This window comes from Serinus canaria, chromosome W, assembly GCF_022539315.1.
Source record: "Serinus canaria isolate serCan28SL12 chromosome W, serCan2020, whole genome shotgun sequence".
Lineage (NCBI taxonomy): Eukaryota > Metazoa > Chordata > Aves > Passeriformes > Fringillidae > Serinus > Serinus canaria.
In genome coordinates, this window is record NC_066342.1 from 17,457,949 (window position 1) to 17,478,742 (window position 20,794).

The 20,794-nt window shown below is 43.3% G+C and overlaps 1 protein-coding gene across 2 annotated transcripts in view; it reads left to right on the plus strand.

Annotated features, from left to right (window-relative positions):
* LOC108962568 (CBP80/20-dependent translation initiation factor-like) overlaps positions 1-20,794 on the plus strand; it is a 392,204-nt gene that overhangs the window by 77,137 nt on the left and 294,273 nt on the right. Inside the window, exons 4-6 of one of the 2 annotated variants that reach the window (XM_050986366.1) lie at positions 10,668-10,681; positions 15,789-15,862; positions 16,788-16,892. In XM_050986366.1, the coding sequence (XP_050842323.1) occupies positions 10,668-10,681; positions 15,789-15,862; positions 16,788-16,892 (193 nt within the window). The remainder of the gene's footprint in view (positions 1-10,667; positions 10,682-15,788; positions 15,863-16,787; positions 16,893-20,794) is intronic. The other variant, XM_050986368.1, reaches the window with a different exon arrangement.

The following is a 20,794-nucleotide window of genomic DNA, read 5'->3' on the forward strand; positions in this document are numbered from 1 at the left end:
CTGAAGCTACAGTAATCTTGCCTGATAAAAGTCCTGGCATACCAAAGGAGGGTTCTGGGAAATACCCTCTGATGAGATTACAGCGATATGCACCATAATCCTAGCCTGAATATTCGTCTCCAAAAATGTTGATTCCAGAGGATTATTCATCTGAACAAACCCCAGCAATATGCATTCAATATGCATCATCGATAAGATAAATACGTCTTTCCTAGAATGTATATTGCAGGAGATTTTCCTCTAACAAGATGAATTATTTACCAGTTTCGGGAAACTCTCAGCAAGAGCCGAAAGCAAGAAAGGAAAAACTACATGAATATGCTAAAAAGATAAGATCAGCAATAAGAAAGCAAGAAACCCTCCCAGCCACCCTCAGAGCTTGGAAATGTATAAAAAAGACTTTGTAAGAGCTGTCTCTTTGTGATGCACAGAGGAGAGGAGCCACAGTGCTCCCCCCCCACCCTACACTGTTAGCCTGGTTCAGCGCTGATCTGATCTTTGCTTGTGGCCTTATGATTGTATTTTAATTATAGAATAAATTCTCCTTATTAATCAAATTGGCTAATTCATTTATAACACATATAATCACCAATGAATCTCACAATAAAACTGGATTGTTGCAATTAATAGGTCCATTGGTCGAAGTGATGGTCGTAGTCTTGTCAAAGTGATGGTCACCATCTTGATCTGTCAGGGTGGACAACAAAGCCCATGAAACACAAAATACAATGGGTTAATATATGCTCATGCTAGGTGAGAACTCCCAGGTACTTTCCCTGGGGGGCTGGGAGCTTTCAGTCCTGTCTTGGGGTGACTTTATGATACTCTATCCTAGGTCTGGGAGCGGGGGGGGGGGGGGGGAAGGGGGAGAAGGGGGGAAATTCTTTCAGTGGTTTGTGTTTAAATACACATCCTCCCCTGTTCTTTCTCAGTAGAGAGGGAGAGTTAATCACTTTGCTTTTACCTAGCTTCTTTTTTGTTAGCTGAGGCAAGAAGTTTTCCTGGGACTTCATACAGCTTCTTTGTTGACTTCTGTGGCTTCTTCTGGACCTGTTCAGCTTTGCTCTCGTCCAAGAACACACCATAGCTGGGAGCCAGTGGGGAGGCCCCGGGATGTCGCATCCCGGCTCTGGACCTTGGGAGGAGCTAAGCCACACCTACAGAAAGAACTCTGAATCCACCAGCTTTCTTCACAGTGAGAAGGTTCTAATATTTAATATTATTCTTTTTTTCCCGTGCCTGTGTGCACTCTGTGTGTTTTAAATAGAAAGGTTTTTTTCACTTTCCTCCAAGAAATTACTTTCATTCGTTGGGGGGAAGCAGTGCCAAAACCTGCCTTCTTTAGAGGAGACATTCATTTCAGGATGTTTACCCTTGTCTCAAACTGAGACAAGTCCTCTGGTGAAAGGCCTCAGAAATGAGTCTGGACACACTTTGGGAGTCTTTGATGGTTTATGATGTCATCATTGAGTTAGGGACAGTGGAATGAGTGACACATAGACCCTAAATCTCTTCAGAAGGCATTAAGCAAGCTTTATTAAAAACTCACCATATGTAGAAGCAGGATCGTTCACCCAGAACCTGAATGGTCCTTAAAACAACACCTTTCACACCATAGGTTGATTAGGAACAACACCTTCTTGTACATCTCTTTCCATAAACATCACATACGCGCATTCCACATGTTCACAAACAGCAGGTGCACAGACGGAGATAAAAATTCTTTTAATTCTTTCTCATAGTTCTCACAGCTTTCCCAGAACAATGCCTGGGAATGCTATCTGTTTGGTTCTCTGACCAACTTGTCACATCCACATTATGACACCTTTTATGACATGACAACTGCCTCTTACCTCTGTGCAGTTGAGCCAGTTATGCCCCATCAGAAGGGATGAATACCATTAGGCCTATGTTTAAATGTCCTCTGTGAATGTGACCTTACCCGGGGGCTAGGGAGGTGGGGAGGGGGGGAATTTTACAACTTAGCCAGTTTTTGTAAGGGAGGGCAGTTGTCATGATAAAAAGCACCATCCTATCTCTGCAGAGTCTGCCTCATCTAGTTTGTAGCTTCCATGGTAGGTGTTCCCCTGTTTTATGCAGACCAGAGGCTGCGCCACCACACATCCAAACACACCTCCTTCCCCTAAGGGAGTGCAAACCTAGCCTCAGAAAAGCACCCTGTTGCCTCTACAAAGGGCTGATTGTTTTGAGTCATTAGCCATCAACATTTCAGTCTCTCACAACCTGATCTTCACTTACAGTGGGAAGCACTTTCTTCCTCCAGTCTCCATTTTGTGGTCAATCCACTTGAGAGGTGTGGCTGCAATTGAAGACTGAGGCAAAAAAGTTGTTGAGTACCTCAGCCTTCTCCTCATCTGTTGTTAACGGTTTGCCAGCATTGTTTATCAGGCTTTGTTTATTTCAGCCTCACTGTAACTTGAAATATTCCATGTCCATAGGAAACATTTAGGGGCATGGTTCAGTGGTGGACTTAGCAGTGCTGGGTTAATGGTTGGATTCAGTGGTCTTAGAGGTCTTTTCCAACCTTAATGATTCTATTGAAATAATCAGGGCAGGAGATATTTCTCCTTTTTGATGCCTTTATTAAAAGTGATCAGCTCAAGGTTGGGAGGCCCGACGGATCCACGGATTCGCCATCACAGCTCCCTGGAGTGACTCAGAGGAGGAGGCAAATGCAGCTTTCTCCACTAGGGGGCAGAGCTGGGGGTCCGTCCTCATGAGAGCAGGCGAGGGTATACACACCCCTGGATCCCGATTTTGAGTTGGCAGTCTCGGGTCCTGGCTCCAACCAACATCTTCTGAAGTTGTAGTGAGGGGCCATTGAGGTTTTCAGAGTCTCTGCTGGCTTCTCACCTCACCCCTGATGTCTAGAGACCACTTTGATCCCTGAATTCCATATTGGCTCGCTGGTTTAGGGGTTTATTAATTGTGTTTGGAATGGGGGCTTGCCCCATTGCATTTTGGCTCTACACTTACCTGCATATCAACTCCTGGTCCCCTCCCCTCTACCATCTGGGGGGGATGCCATCCTCCCACCTGGCCACAAGCAGGGTGATGCTGATACAATAGAGTGACTTCTCAACCACAGATGGTTAACGACTTGATACTTAACAGGTGATTACAACATGCAGCCAACAAAAGCACTCCTCTCTGCCAGATCTGGTTAAACCTGTATTCTACAACTTTTACAAAAAAAAAAATGGGTAACCCTTTTTTTGTTCATAACAGTCCCCCCTCTTTTTCTTTGATCGAGCTTAAGCTCGCATCAACTTGCAATTTTTGATTTATGAGCGCAGAATTTACCAGACTTGCTTTAGTAGCATCACGTTCAAAGCGCAACCAGGCTTCTCCTACAGGGCATCCTCCCAGGACTGTCTGCCTAAAAGTGGTGATATTCTGGGCTAAGACATTTTCTCATCCTATTGACAAAAAAGACCAATTGGGAGAGGTTAACACAATTAGGGTTAAAGTTGGTGTGGACTTGACAAGGAATTTACTTCTTCTTATTCCTCCTAGAGGAGTTGGTAGCATTTACTGCATGGCTCTCCTGAGCACAACCAGGAATGAAAAGCCATCAATACTACCCTTCCCAAGAGTCCGGTATGGGTCATCTTACACAGCCTGCCCACCCGGCATTGCCTCTTGGGGATTTTACTTAGAAGTTTTCCAGTTTTTTAGAGTCCCTTTTACCTATTCCTCTGGTTGAACCTCTCTTGGTCTGTCCTTACTAATTTGGTCTGTCCTGGGGAGGGTACTCTGTAGAAGACTGACCTGGTGTCCTTGGTCCTAATTTGGGGGAACTTGACAGCCCTAACTTTTTACAACTTTTTTTCAAACACAGAACTTTTTAAAACACTTTAAATTTGTTATGATTCTGATACCAATCTATTTCCTCATACAGTTCAGTCTTTTTGACTCTTCCTTCTGAGAGGCAATTTTAAGTCTTTTGGTCCTTTTATAACAGTATACCCTGGTGAATTAACTTGTGATGTGGTTGACTCCTGTCCTGAGTTAGGGGGTAAGTCGTGTGGAATCTAGCCCAATGTTAGAAGGTGAGAGGGAGAAGGTGAATCCTGGTCCAATAGCAGAGGAAGATAGTGATGTGGATTTTGGCCCAATGCCAGAAGAGGCTGACGTTGTACCCGGTCCAATGCCAGAGGATGAAGAATCGGTCCAATGCCAGAAGGTGCGAAAGTGGTGTTGATTCTGGCTCAATACCAGAGGAAGACTGTGGTGCAGATTCTGGCCCAATGCCAGAAGGGGAACCAATGCCAGGAAGGGAGAGTGGTATGGGATCTGGTGAAGTGGGTCCAACTGTTTCTTCTGGTCTGCACAGTTGAATTAGCAATGAGGAGTACCTGAAAGGGGCTTGCAAGTATAAGCATTAATGATTTCTTTAAAACTTAAATCTCTTGGGTTAATGTTATGTAAAATTGGTTAATTTCCCTTTTTTCCTATAGCTTGCATGTTTCTCTCAACATTTTCATACCCTGTAATTTACAAGGAGCCATATTTATTTCTGTTTAACTCCAAGATAGTGTTTTGGGAGTTCTCTTCTGGTATGCCTTTTTTTTTTTCTTTTTTTTTTCTTTTTTTTTGCATCTAACTTACTAGTTTTCTGTTCTATTTTCAAGATCTTATCTATTCATCTTCTGCCTCTGTTTCTCAATTTCACTAACAGCTTAAATACTACCTTTTTAACCACTTACACCCAAAACAAACTTTTTCACACACTACTTTTCAACACAATACACCTCCCTCTAAGGAGATTTCAGGTAAAGCTTAAAATGCACAATCCACATTACCCATACTTTCATTCATCTACATTCACTCAATTTCTTATTCACCTTCCCACATTCCTTCACACTCTCAAGACACATAGTGCATCTTTGCAGGCCATACACACACTCTTTGGCTAAAGCCCCCACCTACCCAGGGACCATAGCCTGGTTTGCGGGTCACGCACTCCTCTTTCCACTGCCCCTCACTTTCCACCTGCCCGGCAAGCTGAGGCCTACTTTGTGTGACTTCACTCTCCCACACACTACAAGAAAACAATAAGGTACTTTTTGATCTCACATCACTTATTACAAATTTAGGTGTAACTGGCCAATCCTGGTGCTATTGGATATCTCTTCACTCAGCTGTTTTGTCTAACCCTAGATGCCTTTCGGCATTGCACTATATCTTCTGCCACATTGTTAAGACAGGACTTATCTGCTCTTGTATCTGCCACAAATTCAAATCCTTCATTTAGGGGTCTCCTAAAGTATACCAAGGGTTCCTCTAGATGTTGCATTGGGTCCCCTATAACACAGAGCTCTTGACAACCCTAATCATCACCCCTAAGAATCCTCCCGAATCATTCCTCCTCCTGGTGGTGGACCCACCCACATTTTTTTTGCCTTGAATTGCAGAATAGAATTGCTTGTCCCACACTTTCTATAGCTACCGCAACCATGATCCTAACTTTGGCCTTTGCTCTTTCTTCTTCCTTCCTTAAATACCTCTTCAATGCTTCTCTGAATAATTGCTCGGGATCGGTATTCTCCCGAGCTGTCACATAGTGACTCAGTTGCTGACACATCCACTTGTCCCTTGTCCCACACCAAGGCCATCCTCCCTGCACCTCTAATTCTGGCCAGATTTCTACACAGTACTGGATCATCTTAACCTTATCTAATGCCTTCGTGGCCTCTATACAATCCCATCTCTCAAACAGTTCCTCTAAGGGACGATGGGGAGGTATATTCCTCAGCCTCTTGCCTGTCTTCTTGCTACTACATCCTCCCATTTTTTCCCAGGTCTCAACACAAAAACTCACAAAAGTGCCTCTCCTTGAAGAGAAATCCACCAGAAGGTACCCATTTGAGGAGTTCCAGCCCCTACTGAACTCCAAATTTGCCTGATGCTCAGGACTTTATATTTATACAACTGCCTGATCTCTTGACTGCCTAAGTTAATATGAGGTCTTATGTCTATCAGGACTTTAAACACTAAACCCCTGCCTAAGAGCCTGATTCGTTCCTGACCTCCTACGTCAGGAAAAACAACTGCCTAATTTCTCTACGTATCAGGACTTAAAACAAACCCCAGCCTCCTTCACCGAGATCTGTGCCTGACCTCCTTCGTCAGGATTTAAAACAAACTCCGGCCTCCTTCGCCGAGATCTCTGCCTGACCTCCTTCGTCAGGACTTTCTGTGCCTAAACTCCTTCGTCAGGACTTAGCTTGCCCGCAGGGCTTTGAGCTTGCTCGAATCCTTTTTGAGACAATTTGCCTGACTTCCCTCGTCAGGACTATTGGATTGCGTGGCACTCACATCCAAAATTCCTCCGCACGCCTGGAGGGGGGACCCTCTCTCGCCCTTCGGAGGCTCTCACTCACACTAATTCCACACACTTCCTCCCATTCTCGGACGGCTCCCTTGTGGGAGTCCGAAACCGCAATACCAGAGGAGTCCCACTCGCTTCGAGAATCTGAGCTGCCAGTCCTCGTCTCATTCATACTCCACTCAGTCGCCCCCACTTGTTTTGCGGAGAAAATCAAAAACTCCACAACTTTGTAAAAGTTGTAAAGCCGGTATGCTTATTGCAGCGCTGGACGCATGCGGGGATTACTCCCCTTAAAAGTCATGCGTACCTCTGGGATCTTCAGGTCCCCTTTTTATCTTTCTCCCCAAATACATATGCATACAATTTCACAACAGGTTCATACATATTCATTTTACAGATATCGCGTGACATTTAGCACTAGTTCTTTTGTTATCAGAAAGAATTCCTAGGCCAAGTTGACCTGTCTCCCCCCCCCTTATCTCTGTCTCTTCACTGAAGCAATTTTCTGAGCTCAGACTAAACAGCTAAGATTCCAAGGCTTAACTAAAAGATGTACATTTAACCTAAATCAAAATGGATTTCTACCCTGGAACCTGGAAAATTTCTACTGTCTCATTCCCCCCTTTCCTAGAAAATAAGTAAATTCTTTTACTTAATGCAGACTTTTACGACAATAGGTGTCTCTTAATGCTTTGCCATGTACATTTGATAGGGATGTTAACATAGCTACTCATTGTAGTATTCTCCAATTCCAAATTAGCAAGATCAGTTATAAATATATACAAAACAATTCTGCAAGTGAAAGTATGAACCACTCCCGACTGCAATATACTCATTTTTGCTCGTGTAAGCTTTAGTCTCAGTTCATTGTCTCCCGATATCACTCTCCAAGGGGGGGCTTCTGGGGCCTTTTTCACTTGAGAGTGATGGATCTAGGCATTCTGCTCTTTGATCTTGATTGCGGTGAAGGTGGTGAGAAGCACCTGGAACGGTCCCTCCCACTGTGGTTCCAAAGTTTTCTCTGTAAGAGACTTAACATATACATAATCTCTAGGCTGTATTTTATGTACTGGCCCGTCTAGCTCCCTGCTCCGAGCTCCAGCCACGTGTTTGCACTATTTTGGAAATGAAATGTGATCTTCTATCCGAGGATATTGTGGCTGGAACTCCGAAGCGTGGTATTATTTCTTGTAATAACACCCTGGTCACCTCTCGAGCTTTGACAGTTCTGGTGGGGAATGCTTCTGGCCACCCTGAAAATGTATCTGTCAATACTAATAAATACCGATACCCCCCTTTCCTTGGGAGTTCTGAAAAGTCAATTTGCCACTGCTGTCCAGGCCCATGGACTCTCCCAATCTGACCGAGTTTCGGCTTGGGAGCATTTTTGGGGTTAGTCTGGAGGCAAAGATCACACTGTCGGGTCACCTGAGTAATAGTGGCATATAAATTCCTAGCAACTATTCTTTCAATCAAGTAGGTGTATAGGGCATCTATTCCCCAGTGTGCTTTCTGGTGCTCTTCCCTTACTAGTGACCACAATAAATGGGAAGGGATTACCAGCTTCTTTTCAATGGTAGCCCACCCTTCTTGGTTATACGTCCCTTTTTGATCTTCAATTAATTTTCTATCTCTCTTACTATATTCTGGCTTACCTTCAAGGGAAATTTGTCCATCTGGAATTAGGGCTCCTTCCATAGCTACCTCACCTTTTGCTGCTTCTTTTGCCTCTCTATGCACCAGCTCATTTCTTTATTCTAATTCTGAGCTCACTATTTGGTGTGCCTTGATATGCATAATTGCTACCTTTTCAGGCAGCTGAACTGCTTCTAATAGCTGGATGATCTCTTGTGCATGTTTGATGTTCTTTCCCTGTGAGGTCAGAAGTCCCCTCTCTTTCCAGATGGCTCCGTGTGCATGCACGACTCCGAATGCATACCTCGAGTCTGTGTAGATGTTTATCTTCTTTCCTTTTGCCATTTCTAAGGCACGGGTCAGGGCAATTATCTCGGCCTTCTGTGCAGAGGTGCCTGTTGGTAAGGGTCCGGATTCTATTACCTCTCTGCAGGTGGTCACTGCATACCCAGCATGTCGCTTTCCATTGGCAACGTAGCTACTCCCGTCAGTGAACCAGGTCTCTGCATCGTCCAAAGGAGTGTCCTTTAAGTCTGGGCGGCTGGAGTAGGTAGCTTCAATGGTCTCCAGGCAATCGTGGTGCACTGCTTCCCCTTGATTTCCACTGAGAAAGGAAGCTGGGTTGACAATATTAGTCGCCACTATTTCTACATCATCTTGCTCTATCATGATGGCCTGGTATTTCAGGAACCTCTGTGGTGAAAGCCAATGGCCACCCTTTACTTCCAGTACTGTGGACACTGTATGGGACACTAGCACAGTCATTTTTGTCCCAGGGTAAACTTGCATGCCTCCTGAATATTCAGCACGACTGCTGCTACAGCTCTGAGGACACCTGGCCATCCTTTGGCTGTTGCATCTAGTTGCTTGGAGAAGTAAGCAACTGCCCTCCAGTATGGACCCAAGTCCTGGGCCAGTATTACCAAGGCAATTCCTTGTTTTTCATGGGAAAATAGAAAGAAGGGTTTACTTACATCTGGAAGTCCCAGGGCTGGAGCTGACATGAGGGCTCCTTTTAGCTGGTGAAAGGCCCGTGTGGCTTCTTTCGTCCACTGGAGATCTCTGTTTCCATTGGCAATAAGAGCATAGAGGGGTTTGACGAGCAGTCCATAATTATAAACCCACAGCCGGCACCACCCTGCCATGCCCAAGAAGGTTCGGAGTTTTGTCTGGGGTTTTGGGGTTTGGCATATGGCTTCCTTGCGAGCCTGCCCTAGAGTCCGTTGCCCAGCACTCACCTCATACCCCAGGTAGATTACTTTCTGTTTCACTACCTGTGCCTTTTTCTTTGATACTCTGTATCCTTGGAGTCCTAGGAAATTCAAAAGGCTTACCATCCAGGCCACACGTGCTTCCTTCATCTGAGTGGCTACTAGAAGGTCATCCACGTACTGCAACAGCCTTCCTTCTTCCTGTGGAGCTTCTCAGGACTCCAGATCTTTTGCAAGTTGCTCCCAAACAGAGTGGGGGACTTTTGAAGTCTTAAGGCACATGGACTATGTGAGCTGGGTTTTGCACTGCTTTCAGGGCTTTCTCATTTGAATGCAAAAATTTTCTGGCTGGCTTTGTGGATAGGGAGGCAAAAGAAGGCATCTTTCAGGTCTAAAACAGTAAACCAGGTTAGCTCAGGTGTTAAACAAGTTAGTAAAGTATATGGATTTGCTACTACAGGGTATAAATTCCTTGTTATCTTATTGACAGCCCTCAATCCAGTACCATTGATTATTGGGCTGATTTCTTCCCTATCTTCTTTTCAGGGGGTACTGCTTAATTCTCACTGGTTGTGTTCCTTTCTTAAGCCTTTTTACTATGAAGGGGTGCATTCTTCACCCTCCCTGGTACAGCAGAAGCCTATACTTCTGAAAATACTTGTTCTAATATCTCTTTACTAATTTCTTTCTTAATTTCAATGGCTGTTAATGTTAAGCCTAACATCTTTATATCATTTGCCTCCAGAGTAACCCCCCATTTGAGAATGTTTAGAGAATTGGGCATATACAAAAGCTTCTAAGTACACATGTTACTTTAAAGATTTGCAAAAGTATGCCTTCTCAGACTGGTCAGTTGTTCCCCACACTATAACACAATGGTTCTCCACAGGTACTAAAGCTTTATTTAAAACTGAATATACAGCTCTTGTATCAACTAAAATTTCACCCTTTTCCTTTTTCTGGTCTCACTGCCTCTCAAAGAGGGGTTTGTTACCTCCTAGTTCTGGATGAACTGCCAGGAGGGGGATGGGTGCCAATGGGTTTACCTTTGGAGCCTGAGTCCTCTTCCCTTTTGGGGAATTCCTCCTTATCCTCTTTTACTTTAGGAGGAGTCTTTAATAAATTATAAGTACTTATTTTGCGAGCTGTAATCGCTTTGCATTTCAGTATGATAAACTTTCTCTGACTTCATACATTGCTATCTTATGCTGCATGCTGAACAACACGTTTCATTTGCTTTCTCTTTGCTTTGTTTTCTTTTTCAAGGGCTAACACCAGCAGGTCAGAGGGAGCTCTGAACCCACAGTTACTCTGCCATTCTGGGTGAATTCTTAAAATAAAACTACATCAACATATGGGACTTTATTTCATTTCCTTTCTTATTTTAAAACAGCATTAACTATAATAAGGTATTATAAATCCTTTTTTTCCTGAGCCGCCCCTACTGGCAGCTTTCTCCCAGTGAGCCCCTCCCAAAGGGGCTAGTTCAGGAACCTCTTTGCTCTAGTTAGTTCTCATTTTCTCTTTCTCTTTATACTATCTTGTTTCTACCCAAGCCTCACAGTGTCGTCTTTTCTCAGTTTTTCCCACACACAGACCTTCAGGTGGCAGGCATTAGATGTGATCTTCTACACATAAGCTTTAAGATCTCAAGTTCTGAATTGGCTTGATCAGGAACCTTAAATTTACACTTAAGGCACAGAAACTCTGCATTGCACACAAGGTGCCAGATTCTCAATGCACCAAAAGCTCTCAGGAATTGCTTGCAGGCTATTCCATTTATCACTTCGGCATTTATCACTTAACCTCTACGGCGGGCTGTTTTCAGTTCAAACTTACTATATTACCAACTGAAGTCTCATAAACTCATTCATCTCTTCTATCTAAACTCTGTTTTACAAAATCTCAGTTTTTTCTAGTTCTCTTCTCTCACAATCTAATTCAAGCATTTTTACTGACACTCACTTTACTGCCTTGCAATAGGCTGTGCTTGTTACAGCATAAACTTTGATATGCCCACAAACACAGACACACACCGCTCTCCCCCCTTATCTCAAATTCACAAGTCAGGGCTGGAATTGCTGGGGGGGGGAATTCTTGGAATTCCTTTAGTTCGTTTTACCACAGTAAACATAAATCACCATACCCTAGTTCTTCTGTGTAAAATGCTACATTTGTTTCAAACAAAATCCTAAAATCTCCACAAACACCACTATACAATTCGAGCATCAAATTACCACAATGTGGGGAAGAACCACACAAACTCACCGGGAAAGGGCATATCTCTCAAAGTGCCCACTTTTCTCAACACAACACAGCATACAATACACTTCAGAATTTACCCACACGAGTTTCCTCTGGTCTACACACACTCTGGACACAATCAAAATAACAGCACACAACAAAATTCTAGAGATAAAGTCTAACTACAAGGGTAGCGGAACTCCCTGAGCTCATACTCACGGTTAAAATATGCCCGATCTACACAAATCACTACCTTTAAACTCAATACACATCTTGACCAACATTTCTCCACTTGTTCCACTTCACCGCAGGGCACTCCCTGCCCCACAGCCTGCCCCGGCTGGTACCTCAGGCCTCACTCGGCCCCTTCAGGTGCGGGTAGAAACCCCCCCCCCGCACTGTAGATATACTCCCTTTGTACACCATGCACTCACACAATCACAGACACACACAATGCATTAACTACACAGCAATACATTGTCCAGACACCACACACATGCACGAGTTCACTCGAACCCACCCCCAGGGTTGCTAGCGGCTGCTCTATCAGACAGTGAACTCTTGCCTCTCAGTCGCTCTATCGACTGGTCTGCCTGCAGGCACAGGCTGAGCACTCAGACGTCTCTGAGTGACTTATTCAGCCTTCCTATCCCCCGGGGGCCATCTTAACACATACTGAATCCTCCGCAGGCTAGCAGGTCCTTGTCTGTCTCTGCAGAAGGCAAAACAGACAGCGGCGCTCATCTGGGAAGATCCCGGGGCGTGCCTAGGAGGTCCCTCTATCCCTCCTGCCCTGCAGGGACAGAGACGGAACCTCCTGGCTTGCTCGCTAGAATGTTTTGCGGAGAAAATCAAAAACTCTACAACTTTGTAAAAGTTGTAAAGCCAGTATGTTTACTGCAGCGCTGGACGCATGCGGGGATTACTCCCCTTAAAAGGCATGGGTACCTCTGGGATCTTCAGGTCCCCTTTTTATCTTTCTCCCCAAATACATATGCATACCATTTCACAATAGGTTCATACATATTCATTTTACAGATTTCACGTGACATTTAGCACTAGTTCTTTTGTTATAAGAAAGAATTCCTAGGCCAAGTTGACTTGTCTCCCCCCCCCCCCTTATCTCTGCCCTTCACTGAAGCAATTTTTTCTGAGCTCAGACGAAACAGGTAAGATTCCAAGGCTTAACTAAAAGATGTACATTTAACCTAAATCAAAATGGATTTCTACCCTGGAACTTGGAAAATTTCTACTCTGTATCACACTCCCACTGCTGTATATTTCTCACCAATCCGGCGCTCCTCGGCGTTACTGATCCTGAGCTGATCTTCTCTGGTCCTGATAGCCAGCTGTCCCTGAGGTTGCAGGGTGGGCAGCCGTCCCAGTCCTGGTGTCCTCTTCAGGCGTGGCAATCCCGGACGAGTCTCCCAGCTGAAATAAACAGGGCAGGAGATATTTCTCCTTTTTGATGCCTTTATTAAAAGTGATCAGCTCAAGGTTGGGAGGCCCGACGGATCCACGGATTCGCCATCGCAGCTCCCTGGAGTGACTCAGAGGAGGAGGCAAATGCAGCTTTCTCCACTAGGGGGCAGAGCTGGGGGTCCATCCTCACGAGAGCAGGCAGGGGTATACACACCCCTGGATCCCGATTTTGAGTTGGCAGTCTCGGGTCCTGGCTCCAACCAACATCTTCTGAAGTTATAGTGAGGGGCCATTGAAGTTTTCAGAGTCTCTGCTGGCTTCTCACCTCACCCTTGATGTCTAGAGACCACTTTGATCCCTGAATTCCATATTGGCTCGCTGGTTTAGGGGTTTATCAATTGCGTTTGGAATGGGGGCTTGCCCCATTGCATTTTGGCTCTACACTTACCTGCATATCAACTCCTGGTCCCCTCCCCTCTACCATCTGGGGGGGATGCCATCCTCCCACCTGGCCACAAGCAGGGTGATGCTGATACAATAGAGTGAATTCTCAACCACAGATGGTTAACGACTTGATACTTAACAGGTGATTACAACATGCAGCCAACAAAAGCACTCCTCTCTGCCAGATCTGGTTAAACTTTTATTCTACAACTTTTACCAAAAAAAATGGGTAACCCTTTTTTTGTTCATAACACTATGAAGTAGAAAGAGAAATGGATTTCTCTGCAAGATGATGGCTAAGAAGATCCGCCCATGTGTATTTTCATTATACTGCATGAGGATGCTTCCTTGGTGAGAGAAAATAATATTTGTCTAAAATAAAAAGTTTGCTTTCCATCATCAATCACGAGAATTTCATATATTTCTTGTGAAAAATGCGTATTTTATGATTGGCTTTTCGTAAATATTAAAATGACTATTATGTGTTGTGTTAGAAAGTAATGCTGTATTAATTCTCTTAAGTAGTGTGTTAAATATAGTTTTAGGTTATAACATAATGTTAAAATAGAAACTATGCTATGTAGGATACTTTTTTTAAAGATAGGACTTGAAGCAAGATAGCAGCCACAAGACACCTAAATCTTTCAGAGAAAAAGAATTTATTGCCCTCTTCTCAGAAGAAACAAACTTCTTCCCACCCTGAAGGCACTGTCAGGATTAGGAGGAAGAAGTTGACGATGACCAGTCAGAATCCTGTGTTTGAATGGAATTTATGCATCATGTATGAAGTATATGAATATGCAACAGGCTATTGTTTTTAAGGTTTAATCCTTTGTTAACGGGTGTTCTTTTTCAGGCTTGTGCTGCCCAGAAAAGGGTACCTGGAGGTCCGTAACTCTTTGGTTTTTTTGTCTCATATTGTCCTAATTCAAATTGTCCAAATTATCATTACTCTAATTGTATTACTATTCTTATAACTATTTTAATATTATTAAACCTTTAAAATTTTTAAAACAAGTGATTGGCATTTTTCACATTTCTCATGTTTTGTTTCTTTATGAAGACATGTTAACCTGCAGATCCCTGGAAGTTAAAGTCATAGTCCAAAAACCCCGTTGAGGAGACCAAAAAAAGGGGAACAATATGACTTTGTTTGGAGTATCTGGTGTCTAAATTGATTGTACTGGGAATGGCTGTGAAGTGAAACTATCTGTGATGTTCACTGAGAATGTGCATCCTGCTCATTCGGAAAAGATTATTCACTTTATAGGCAGATTAAGGTCTGGGACTTCATTATGAAACAGTCGCATTTTTGAGTTTTTACTGTTTTGGTTATTATTAACAATATTTTAAAATTATATAAATTATACATTAGGGAGTATATGGAAGCCACCCTCTCCAGAATGTTTCACCAGATTGGGTCTATTTGTGCTGAAATACTTCAATAATCTGAATATGTTCAAGATTATGAATAATCTGAAAATACATAAGAAATGGGAGGGGGGGAACTGGTAATATGGGATTCCCTTTTTGTGATGCATTTGTGTTTCTATCCTTTTTAAGTCTGAGTTGTTTGATTTCTTGAATGGTCTTGAATTGTAAAATCTGATCTGCTTTACTTCTTCCCCTGTAAAGGGTAGAGAGGGCAGCCCTCTTTCTGCAGGGAGGATATGTGAGGGCTGATGACTGTAAAGAGGCCTTGAAGGATGAGTGTAAGGTCTTCACCTTAGTGTTGGTAGAATGCGTACCAGAATAACCATTTGAACCCATTTGCTAGTGTGCATGGCAGAGGTGGCACAGTGCATGGTTCCAATGTTCCCTGCCTGTTTTTAGAGCAAGGAGAAGTCATGATGCCATGACTCCTTGAAGAAACAGGATGACTTTCCCCATCCTTATTGGCGACAACAGGCTCTGATAGCTGCTGGGAAAGAGCATCTCCATCCTTAGAAATATTCAAAAGCCATATGGATGTGGTCTTAGGCACCTGATTTGACTAGGTGACCTTTAAAGGTCCCTTCCAACCCAAACTATTCTATATTAGCTGATACTGCTTGAGCAGGAGGGCTGGACAAAATGAGCTTCAGAGGTTCCTTCCCACCTCAATGGGTCTGTGACTCTGAAGCTGTGTCTTTATGACTGGAATGGCACTGCACCCACTGGACCTTAGTGGGTTTGAAGGTTATGGGTAGTGGGGCAGGAATCAGAGCTGAGCCTATAAATTATCTGCTCCATGCTGTCTACAGCTTTGTGTCCTCAAGGCTGTAACTCTCACTTCTTGCCTTCATTGGTGCACTTTTGCAGTGGGCAAGGGGACTCTGCATTGCAGTGAGTATGGATTCACATAGGAGCCGAGGAGCCCACATGCAGAGTTGGAACACTTAAGCAGCTGGCAGTGGGAGAGGCTGTGCCAGGCAGTGTTATGGTTCGGATAGCACTTTGTGCCTTCTGGTGAGTAACTCCCTTTCCCTCCCTCCTAGAATGGCAACAAGGAGAGCTCCCTTGACATGCTGGACACAGACATCTGGGCTGCCAACACCTTTGACTCCTTCAGGTAAGTCAGTTTTAAAATGCTTTAAGAGAGAGATGAACTGTGGCCTCAGCCTTTGCCTGCGTATCCATCCTGCTAATACCCAAGCACCAGTGAGTACCCTGCCAGTACTCGCATCACTGCTCCTCCTCCCCTCCATCCCAATTTAACCTGCAGCACTAAGCACAGTCAATCTACTTAAAGTGTCCTATGTGCTTTGGAGAAGCTTCTGAATGGATTTGCAGTCCAAACATCTGAAACTGATACTGATTCAATTACTTGTAATCATCCAAGAGCTGCACAGGCAAGACTTGAGGCAGTTTTGAACTACTGCTTCAGGTTTTTACTCTTCTTCTATTAAATGGAGGTGTGATTATGTGTTGGCTTTGCAGCTACTGGAAAGAGTTCTTCAACTCATGCTTCAACATGGAGAAAGCAGTGAGATATGTTTTCTGTCCAGTTTTATGCATCTCTCTCTCTGTGCCTGGAGCACTGCAAGAATCTGTGGGGGCTGAGTTCCCACCTGGCACTTACTCCAGGCCATTGGAGCAGGTTGTGCAGGACCAGAGAGAACATCTCCATTGCATGGACCAGACCACTACCTGTTGCAATACCCCCTTTATATAGAGAGCAAGTATAGTTTGCAAGGTGCGTGCTGGATCACGCTGCATCATTTTACAAAACTCGGGGTTTAGATCAAGCAACAGGAGCTCAGCATCTCAAAAAAAAAAAAAAAAGAGAAAAAATTAAAAGAAAGGACACAGAAGTATGAACAGAAGTATGAAGGTTGGAGGCCTGCATCCATGCGTTCTGCAGCAGGGAGTGGTGCTTTGTGAAATACCAGCCTTCCTTGCCTGTAGGCTCCTATGTGCCCTCTGCTCTTCAGCTCAGTGGTGTTTAATTAGTAGTCAACTTTCTTTGTTTGTTTTTTCCCATTTTTCTTTCCTAGTGGTTCAACATGGGACTTGCAGCCTGAAAAAATAGATTTCACCCAATTTCATAAGAAGCTGCAAAACACCTCCAAACACCTGTTGCCTCAAAAAGACAGAGAAGGGTGAGTGCTGTGAGTGCAACACTGTGCTGAGAGGGACCGATTTGATTTTTTGTTATAGATGCGTAATGAAATGGTTGGCTCTCACAACTAAGGGGTGAACATTATATGTATGTTAAGAGAAGTTTTGTAGATGTATAGTTATGTTACTGTAATATGTCCTCCCCATCCCCCCCCCCCCCCATTGTTATCACGGGATGGCCTTGGTAGCTGGGGCATTTAGGAGGGTTGGCTTGTTACTATAGCAATACCTGACCTCCAATCAAGGTAGAAGAAAGTGAACTCCACCACTGGACAGCAAGGAAGGAGTTGATTGACAGGACTCTAGGAGGGGCTAGAGATATAAAAGGGGGAGCATCCATTTTGAAGACGAGCCATGCATGGCTGGTAGTCACAGGGGGAGCTCCCAGCGCTGCAATTTTTCCTTATTTAGTCCTTTTGTTGTATTGTTGTTAAGGTTTAATAAACCTTTAAAATTTTAAAAGTGAGCGGTTCTTTCTCACAGTTTTTATTTATACCTCAACATATGTTATACATGAGGTGAAAAATTACTATAGGGGCTGTACACGTGCTGGGAGCCTTAACACGTATCATATGTTAAGGAGGTAGAAAATGAAGGGGAGCCCAGTCACTGGGGAGACCTCACCTGGCAGCCAATCAGGGGAGAGAATGCCTTTGCGATTGGGCTGCGAGTGACCTCCTCCCCCTTTGCCAGGGGGACAGACTCCTGGATGCCTGGGAAAAAATGCCCAGGAAATCAGGCTATGGGAGGAGCCTTAGCACATAAAAGCAGTTAACTCCACCACAACAGGGGGCATTTTTCCAGCTTGGTCCCCCTCCCCCCTGCCTTTTCCTCCCTGCAGTCCTGCTTCCCTCCCCGCACCTGTCAATCTGCTCTGCTTTGCTGCTTCCCTGAGGCAGTTCATTGCCACGACAGCTGTTCCACTGGGGAAAGAGTGCTCCACTGTTTCCCCAGTGGAACAGCTGCTGCCTGCACCCAACAGGGTGCCTTGGGGTCCCAGTGGCAAAGCTGTTCCTGTCTTCTGTTTCTCTCTCCATCTCTCTTTCCCCCCTCTGATCTCTTTTCTATTCCCCTTTGGTTGGAACACTTATCTTTTGTGAAAAACACCAATCTCTTGTTTTTAAAATTCTAAAAGTTTAATAGTAATAAAATTGATATAAAAATAGTAATAAAAATTTGAAAAATTGTGATTAGGACAATTTGAGACAAAAAAAAAAGAGTTATGGACAGTCCGGATACCTCTTTCTGGGCAAAATAAGCCCAAAAAAGGACACACAGTTAACAGAGGATTGATCCTTAAAAGCAACAGCCTGTTGCATATTCATACATCTCATACATTATGCATAAATTCCATTCAAACAAAGGATTCTGTCTGGTCAGTGTCAACTTCTTCCTCTTAATCCTAATGGCATCTTCAGGGCTGAGCGAGGCGGGAAGAAGTTAGTTTCTTCTGACAAGAGAGCAATAAATTCTTTTTCTCTGAAAGATTTAGGTGTCCTGTGGCTGCTATTTCAGTACAAGTCCTATCTTTAAAAAAAGTATCTCACATACATAGTACCTGTTTTAACATTATGTTATAACCTAAACTATATTTAACACATTACTTAAGAAAATAATAGAGCATAACTTTCTAACATAACACATATAATATTAATTTTAATATTTGCGAAAAGCCAATCATAAAATACACATTTTTCACAATGTCCCCACTTATTCTTTGTAAATCATTTGGCTTGAGCAATATTTCTTGTCTACTTGCATCTTCTGGACTATGCTGGCAAAATAAAACAGGGGATTACACAAGGAAGAAATATCAAAACAGTTGTAACACATAAAAGGAAAAATCTCTATTTCTTCTAATACATTACCCCACCAGGTAGGTTTTAATATTGTTTCCTAATTTTTGGACTGGTACCTGGGTTATTTTATTTTTTTTCTTTGATTTCTTTTGCTTTTTCTAGAATGACTTTTCTGTGGTCATCAATTTTCAACAATCTGATATATTAAACTTTCCACAAACACCCCCTTCTTTAGCCAATAAATAGTCCAAAGCCAACCTATTCTGATACACTACAGTTTTTGTTTGGCTTTGCTGGTTCAGTATTAATTCCAATGCCTGAGCAGCTTTATTTGTTATCGTTTCTATAACTGCTTGGAGTCTTGTAATAAAATTCAACATATCATTTGGGGTCAGTACAGAGTAAGATTGCTATGCTGTTTTTACCTTTTTGTTTACTAGTTGTTTTTTTACCAAATCCTGAACTGTATCTTTAAGATTAAATGTAAAACAAATCCATCTCTCTCCGTTTGGACATTCAATTCCAAATCTATTACCACTTTTTCATAAGTTTCTTGCAATCCAATAATTTTGTCCGTTTTGCCTACAGGTTCTTATTTTGGATGGGTTATAACACTGGCTGTTGACATAGCTGTGTGTAATAAAAGAGGAACTTTGGTTTCTTTCTATGTGATGCTTTCTGTAGCATTTGTGACACGATCTTGCTGGTATCCCAAAAGGGAAAAGACAACAAATGAGTGACAGAAACAGGAACAACAGAGGTCCAGTATGGCTTATACTACCACCTCCCATGCCTGTGAGGCTGCAACCCACAGCAGGCGTATTTGATCTTCTTGGTGGCGAATATAGAGCCCAATCTGGACTTGCCCTCTATTTCCTTGTCACCTTCTCTTGGCTAATTTCCAGGCAAATTGTTTTTGACACCCCGTAACTGTGGTTTCTTACTGTTCCTCAGGTATCTCCCATTCAACAGGCACTAACAATTCCCAACCACAAAACAAAGCTCTTTCTTTAACACTTCTTGCAACAAGAGCATAAATTTTGTGAACTACAATACTAATTATTCCCACAATTCAAGCATTTACTTATAACCCAGCTGGCATGTCCAGTATTGGGATTAATTATATAAAGTATACAGTATGGCACTGATGGAGATGGTAATTCCCCCTCTCCCCTGTACAATTCACAGGCTAAGGTCAGAATATAAGAATTCTTTGACCAAAACAGTCCTGATCCTTCTGTCTGAAGTATTTCTCCCCAAGGAGATGTTTTATTCAGGCAGTGCTTGAAACCAGTGATGTGAGCTTTCCCTTATTTCTTAATTAGGTATTATTCTTTGTACATTCCTTGGATCATTTGGGTCTTCCCAAACCATTACCACCCAGTCCCCGTTTGAAAGTCAATTTGCTATCACCCAGTTTAGGTGTGATAGTCCATTCCTCAGGTTCCTTCACAAGTCCTTTGATTTTGCTGGCATGAATTCACCCTCTTTCTGTGGTTCGGATTGCTGCTTCAGTAGTACCTGGAAAGGACTTCTTAATAGTACAGTGAGAAAAGAAAGACAACACTGCATTAACTTTTACCATTAGCTTTCTTCAAAACTTTCTGGGTTTAGCTAAAAGCTTTCTCCACAACCACCTCTTCTTCTTGTATCCAGCTGTGCTAATAGCTGCAGAGGCAAATTCTTCTTTCTGTGAGCTACAATTAATTAAACAAGAAAGGCCAGGCTGATTTTAATGTGAGATGAATCACATCTATTCCTTTTTACTTTTTGGGCAACATTTAATTATTTTAGTCTTACAGACCCATTTTTCAGAACAAAACCTTTTTAGCAACAAACAAATCAAAAAAAACCCCTTACTTACAGCCACAGGCATGGGGACCCTGGGGGCATGCCTTGGGTCCCTTTTGCCCTCTCTCTCTTTTTCTCTTTCTTTGTCTCTCTTTCTCGACCCACTTGCCAGGGCTGATGCTGCCATCCTCAGCTCGGGACCCCAATAGCCTGGGAGCCACCCCTGCAGTTCTGCCACTGAGCCAGCCTGCTTCTGCCCAGCAAACCTGTGTAATCTGCTCCCAGCACTGCTC